Source organism: Ostrea edulis, chromosome 3 (genome assembly GCF_947568905.1).
Source record: "Ostrea edulis chromosome 3, xbOstEdul1.1, whole genome shotgun sequence".
Classification (NCBI taxonomy): domain Eukaryota; kingdom Metazoa; phylum Mollusca; class Bivalvia; order Ostreida; family Ostreidae; genus Ostrea; species Ostrea edulis.
In genome coordinates, this window is record NC_079166.1 from 596,813 (window position 1) to 604,221 (window position 7,409).

At 37.0% G+C, this 7,409-nt stretch overlaps 1 protein-coding gene across 1 annotated transcript; it reads right to left on the minus strand.

Moving 5' to 3' along the window:
• Window positions 1–2,427: 2,427 nt before the first annotated feature.
• On the minus strand, window positions 2,428–5,487 carry LOC125673399 (neuropeptide CCHamide-1 receptor-like). Its single transcript, XM_048909977.2, has one exon. The coding sequence runs from the start codon at window positions 4,033–4,035 to the stop codon at window positions 2,935–2,937; it is 1,101 nt and encodes a 366-aa protein (XP_048765934.1). The 5' UTR covers window positions 4,036–5,487; the 3' UTR covers window positions 2,428–2,934.
• Between the last annotated feature and the right edge of the window lie 1,922 nt (window positions 5,488–7,409).

The following is a 7,409-nucleotide window of genomic DNA, read 5'->3' on the forward strand; positions in this document are numbered from 1 at the left end:
AGGTCACTTGAATTTCTTGCTACAATCAAAGTGAGGGCAACGCTTTAAAGCTGTATGATACGATGTTCATGCATTAATTTTGTACATCATTACTTTAAAGCACATTAACTAATTTTTAAAGTTATTAATTTTCCTTTGATTACATGCTTGAAAACATTTGCATGTAAAAGAATACAGTGAGAAGATTATTTAAAAAGTAAATATAGCGTGTACGTATAAATTATACATTGTCTGTTAGGTGTCTATAAATAGTCCCACGCGGTCAGGGGATTCCCAACATGATGTACATAATCAATCGGATCACGCGCTCGTCCTTTTCCGTAACCGGTAAGAAGACTCGGACGTGGATCGGCGCAAGAATTGCATCAAATCATTTGCGGTTACGGAAATAGCCGAGTAGTTACGATTGGTACATAATATGTTCAAACCTAAACTCAATTATTCAGTTTAACGTTATTATATTTGTAAATGAAAATGTTTTCACGCATTACTTTAAAATGACATCACTGTAAACACTATGTTTTAACGTTCCGTGTCTTATGACGTCGAAATTTTTTTTGCTTTACTATGACGCCACAATGAACAATCAATTCAACAGTCAGTATGTAATGTCGTCTAGATTTGTTTAATTTTAACGTTCCGCTGTTTGTGACGTAACGTCGCTATGTTACTAAATGTAAAACTTCTGAAGATTTGAAATGAAAGCGCTAAAGCTTTACTAAACGTCTTAATTCGTGTATCTTTTTATTTTTTTATTTTTTACCTATACTTTTACCGATCATTGCGAAAAGTAATTATATATATATATAGGTATAAATATATGTATATATCTATATATATATATATATATATATATAAAGCACAGAAAATTTCACTTTATGTGGATACCCACTTCCGCCCCTACCCGGGGTTGAACTCACGACCTGTGGAACCAAATCTCCTAGCAGCATGTAACCAGCGCGCTAGACCGCTCGACCATCTAGGCTATATATATATATATAGTTTGTACGTTGACGAAGAAGAAAAATATAATTTAATGCATGCAAAATCAGTTTCCTTTCTTAAAACATTTCAACACCATATTCCAACACCATATCTTATACACATGTAGGAGTATGAATATTCAAAGATATGATCAGGGGACCCCTGGATACACCAGAGGTGGGATCAGACAAACACGGACCCCTGGACACACCAGAGGTGGGATAAGACAAACACGGGCCCCTGGACACACCAGAGGAGGGATCAGACAAACACGAACCCTTGAGTATACCAGAGGTGGGATCAGACAAGCACGGATCCCTGGGTACACCAGAGGTGGGATCAGACAAACACGGACCCCTGGACATACCAGAGGTGGGATCAGACAAGCACGGATCCCTGGATACACCAGAGGTGGGATCAGACAAACACGGACCCCTGGACATACCAGAGGTGGGATCAGACAAACACGGACCCCTGGATACCCAGTTCACTGTTCCCCTTGTTTACTCGGAATTGCTACACACGTGCAAAGTCATGAGCCTTTTTTTTTTATTATTGTAAAAGGATTGTAAAAACCAGTGTGTGGTATTGTATTGACACGAGAATGACCCAGCGACGTTAAAATAAATAAATGTTTATTCGGTATATACATACATACATACAAACATATTTACATAAACACCAAGGATAAACCATGAAAGCTCGAAAGCTTATTTCCAATGGGGTTGTTTGATGCACAGATGTTTGTGCTAGGGAGTCATTATGTGGGAGGAAACCGCCATACCCTCTCACATACAACCACTGCCGATCACGGAGATCGAACTCGGGTCGCAGTGGTGAGAAGCGAGGGCGCTACCTCTGTGTTACCCGGACAGTCGTTAGAGGGAGCAGATTGCCTAGTATTGGGTCAAAGGTTAAGATACCTTACACATACATAATGGAATCGCAATAATTATATAATTATATGTAGAGAAATATTGACAACACTCCCTCCCCTTCTGTAAAAATGATTTGAATTCAATGGTAACAATGTAAAGGTGTTCAAAATGTAGTTTATTCGGTACTAGTGGCGGATTTAAGGGAGGGGGGGGGCTCAGCCGGCGCCCCCCCCCCCTCCCTAAAATTTTCAAATTTAGGTAAATCTTGGTATCTTGTTTAGATAAAAGAAGCAATATTCTCCTCCACTCCCGGGGAAATAAATGACAAAATCTTCTGATTTCTTGAATTACTTAATTGGGAGAACTTAATTTTTTCCAAAAACCCTTAAAATTTGCATCATTTTACTAAATTCACTTTATTAAAAATGATAGAAAATAGTACAAATGACTTAGACATATTCCAAGCCCTATAAAATCTGTAAAATCCAGGAGCTTCGCCTCAAGGCGGCCCCCAGACCCCCTGCCTCATAAAGTCCCCCCCCCCCCCCCCACCGCAATTCCTGGATCCGCCCCTGGGTAATGTATATCGAGTACTTTGTTCGCTGGAAATATTACCTTATTAGTAGATTAGAAATTTTGCCAAAAATAAAGATACTAAACTTTCTACTCATATAAATGATACACTTGCATGATGTAATTGTGCTTATTAATAAAGCGTTAAGATTTCATACATTTTTTTTTTTTAGAGAAAAATCGCCAAATATTCCCTACTTAAAATGATCTGATATACGGCATTGTATTTGTAATTATCAATTATCGTCGTTTTCTTCATAGCAGAACTATAAAGAAACATGTTAGTCAATGACAATGCCCTAGGCCATGGACAGGTTTTGTACTTGTATTATACATTGACCTCCCAGTTCACCAAGCATAAAGTCAGCTAATTAAGTTACACAAAGAACAGACAGAAAACGCACAACCGAGGTCTTATAGGCGCTTTGTATTACAACAGTCACCATTCAGTAAAATTATATTGGTCAGTTGGTCAGTCTTCTTTGATGACCACTGTGTTTTAAACACGCGTGTCGCTGTCGGCGTGGTTGACGTTGGTTAAGACCACAGTGTCATGTGCTGTTTCCGTGAGGACCACGGTGTTATCGGGTATCTCGGCGTATCCATCCAAATCGTCACGTGATTTCCTACAGCAGCAACACTCACGAAATCTCGCATCGAAACAGAAAAACACAAGAGGATTCAACGCGGCATTGCAGAACATGAGACACACACCCACTATCTTCACAATGTGCCATGTGAGGTCATAGGGTGAGGGGTCAAAGTAATACCACATTAGATACACGTGTCGTGGCAGCCATGTTACAATGAAAACTATAACGAGGCCAAAAACAAGGACAGCCATGCTTTTTCTTTTGGAATGTTTCCTCATTTCTTCCTCAAGTACAGTCTGATTTTCATCATAATAACACGAATGAAACCGCGACCTTTTTGAAAACAGATTGTATCCAATCAAAGAATAACAAACTGCTATAATCAACAAAGGCAGAGCGAAAATGCACGTGAATTTTATGATGACCAGTGTCTTGGCGTAAGTTTCTCCCCAGTTTTCTCGGTACGGGCGACAGTAGTGTAAGTCTCTGTAAGACATCGTCTCCGCCGACACTAGGTCGGGAATAGCCAACATGGCGGCCACCAGCCACAAGATAAAAGAAATCACGGATGATGACGTCACATTCAAAGATGGCGAATGAAGTTTTAGCATACGATATCTCTCTACACTTAAAGCTGAGATCATGAAAACAGTAATGGAAATACTCAGCGTATGAATACATTCACTAAACTTACAGAGGGAATCTCCAAACGGCCAGTAAGTCATCGTATAAATGGAGGACAAAAACGGCATGGCTATTGTTAAGGTCAAGATGTCACCTATGGCCAGGTTTGTACTGTAAATATTATGTGGTGACGTCAGTCGATTGCGGCATATGACGTACGTCAGGAGTGCGATATTACCCAGTATTCCCGCAACAAATATGACTGAACATATGACGATAATTGCAAATGTTTCAGGTCTCTTGGCGAAAAGTTCCATTTGCACGAGATCAAACGATCCATTCTCGTGAGAGTCGCTTTGCATGACAATTGACGAATTGTTCATATTGAAATGGTTTTATATGAAAATGAAAACAAAATATAATCCAAATTATCTCCAATTTTTATGAAGTCCCGAGCGATGGGAGATTTGAGTTTGTTTGTTTTTCTTCTTCTCACTTGATATAGCGTATGATTATCCCCTCACTCTAGTTATACTAACACAAAAAAGTACAAAATTCCTCGGCACTTTAACAATAAGAATGAATTAAACGGGTGCAGATCAATAATCTCCAAATGTACCTAATCTCCTGAGAAACACGACAGAAATTCGCCTCGACAACTGTTTCTCCAAGGTTTAAGAGAGGAGAAATGAAGGGGGGAAAATCAAGCACAATTTACCCAGTTCATCCTCAAGGCGGCGTATACATTTCAGATTACGCGAAAGTGATGTCCGTGGCGTTCCGTGATTTTATGTTATCATATGAACTCTTACAGAGTCTGAGCAACACAAGCTTCTTGTCAAACGTTTTGGTGCCAGTGATTATTGTACATATTCATCATGATAACTAATCATCGTTCATGCATAGCCCCCCAGTGGCGATTATCAAAAGCAATACATCTCATGTTCAGAACTTATATACGTTCACCCAAATCTTATCTATCTTTTACAGTCTAATGTGTCTTTTAGACAGACCCTGTTCTCACGATATTGGAGCCTTTAGACGTGATAATCCATCTGCCTTGGCTTTCGTAGTCTGGTTTTATATAAATAAAACGGAGAAGCCAACACGCCCAGTAAAAGTGCTTTCTAATATTTCACTCAGTAAAGCAACATAAAGTTCTCTGAAATGTATTTTGAAAAAATAATCAAATTCATGATATATAAAACCATTGACATAAAAAAAAATATTTGCAGGTATTTGATTGTCACATGAGGGTCGGTTATTGCAATTATAAGATCTAATTTAATGGGTTTCTAGCATTTTAACCTGGTTGAAAAAACAAAATAAAAACCTTTTAAACCGCCCTTTGTCCAAATAATGACCAAATTCTTAAAATCCAGTATATTCTCAAATATAATTCAAGAGAATACATTTTAAGGTTTAATCATTCTATCTGAGAGAGAGAGAGAGAAAAAAAACCAAAACAAAAAAAAAAACAACAAAAAACAAAAAAACCAACAACAAACAAACAAACGAAACGTAGGATTTTAGCAAACCTGTCGATTTCAGGCAAACCAGGGTGAAAATACACGTGGACTTTCGGTGTAATAGGATGTGATCGTCATATCCCGATGAAACCTAATCTGACCAAAGTATAACATAGGTCTGTACTTTAGTCAGATTGGATGAAACCGTAACTCATTTCTTATATCGTCGACTGCCCTTTTTCGGTGACTGACCAGAATCGGTGACCTTTTGTTTACGTGTGCGCGTTGTCGTTTCCGGGTGTTGATTGCGTCATCAATTTCGCCGTAATGTTTGCAAACATACACAGAACACGTCTTCAGTTTCTTCCCCCGAAAATGAACAACATGAGCACCCCAAAAATAAGCCAATTACTTATTACTTTTTCAAACAAACCTTCAAATTGATATAAAGTATACCAAAAGTCTAGAATTCTACACTATGTTATTTTATTCACTGACGTTTAGTTGCACATTTCTCCTGTATACGTGTATACGTTTTTAAGTAACAAACTTTTGGCAAACCTATATTAACAATGGTCACCGAAATAGGTGACCTCACCGTTTTAGGAGCATAAAGTGACATGTTTTTTTGTTACGAAAATATATCTAATTAATGTATCAATGAATTTGGAATTTTTGGATTAAAGTAAAGGAATTTAATTACTTTAAAGGTAGGTCTATAGTTTATTTATTTAAATCAAGTGATTAATGAGAAAATCGCGGTTTATCACTAAGGTCACCGAAACTGGTCAGTCGACAATATATTTCTTTAAACATATCCTGTTGTATTTCGCCGGTGACATTTTACTATATTTCTCTGAAAATAGTCTGTTCTATTTCTCTGATCATGCCTTTATCGAACATGGCTAGCAGAGGAAATATGTCTTATAATGTTATTCTGAGCGGGGAAAGAGACCATTGAACTTCAGGATAAACGTAGAGAATAGTGTTACGGATCCGTCACATATTGTAAAAAAAATAATAATCTATAAATCTACTGTATTATGTTTGTTTTCACGTGTCATTTTCACTCATTTTTCATAATTTCCTGTCAATATATCGCTAGCAGTTAAATTTTGAGATGAGGAACCTTTTTTATTGGCACAGGACACAGCGGTCAATTACCGCGCAATGAATTTTCCTGATTTACGACATTTCGTTTACACCTGCCATCATTTAAATGTTTTGACATAACCATGACAACGTGAAACACTCTCGCGCGAGTTCAGTGATCCGAGGCGGTGTTTGATGCTTTTTTTATTGTGTGTTGTTTACGAGGTTTTGTCACGAACGACTCCTAATAAATTGAAATATATAATGTGGAAAAGCTTTTAGACCTGTTTTCGGGTTTTTGATTATTAAATGAACATGAGCTACAATAAATTACAACAAACGAAACTCGGGGAGTCGAAGCACACAAGAGACTGATATAAAACAGCGTACAAAGAAATCTCGTTGAGGCGTGAAAAACTAATTACAAAGGCATCAAGTTTAGGAGGCTGGGGGTTTAACGCCATTTTAATATTCAAAACTTCCTATATTTTATTCATTTTTTAGTTATTGCACAAGATATGCACATTGATCAAAACAAGTACGATTTCTTGGTGAAGATTAGATGAAAACTTCAGTTTAGAAATTTATCATAACCATGTTATCTTCTAAACTGAAGTTTATCATTTATAATCGCAGAAAGACTATATGTTATTAAAGATATGGAATGAGCTGTTGTGACAAAATAATCTCTTGAATATTGTATGTTTCAAGATCGTGTTTCCACACGCGCAGTCACAGTGAAGGTCTTTTAATCAGCATATTCTGACATATCAGATCGAAATAAATTCCACATGGCTAATTTAATATGATATTTAAACAGAGCAGCATCCCCGATTTCTAATTTCCATTTATTTTTCATATAGACACATTTTAGCACCGTGAATTATAAATCTAACAATTATAAAGGAAAAAATACTACACTGCAAAAATTCATTCTATTTCATATCCAGTGTATTTTCTCGTACTTTGTTTAGTGTTAGTTACGGCCATGTGATGTACACACAGAAATTTCTGTATTCTTTTGAAACGTAGTTGAATATTGAGTGTAGATTTGCTAAAATAAACTTGATCACTTTGAAAGATTAACGTGTTTAACAGATATAAAGATGATAATAATGATTGGTTTTATAAAGCGCGTTACAGTGCAATGACTGTCCAAGTCAAGATAATAATAATGATTGGTTTTATAAAGCGCG

Coding starts and splice junctions, on each gene's coding strand:
- LOC125673399 (XM_048909977.2), bottom strand. CDS start 4,035: ATGAACAATTCGTCAATTGTCATGCAAAGCGACTCTCACGAGAATGGA.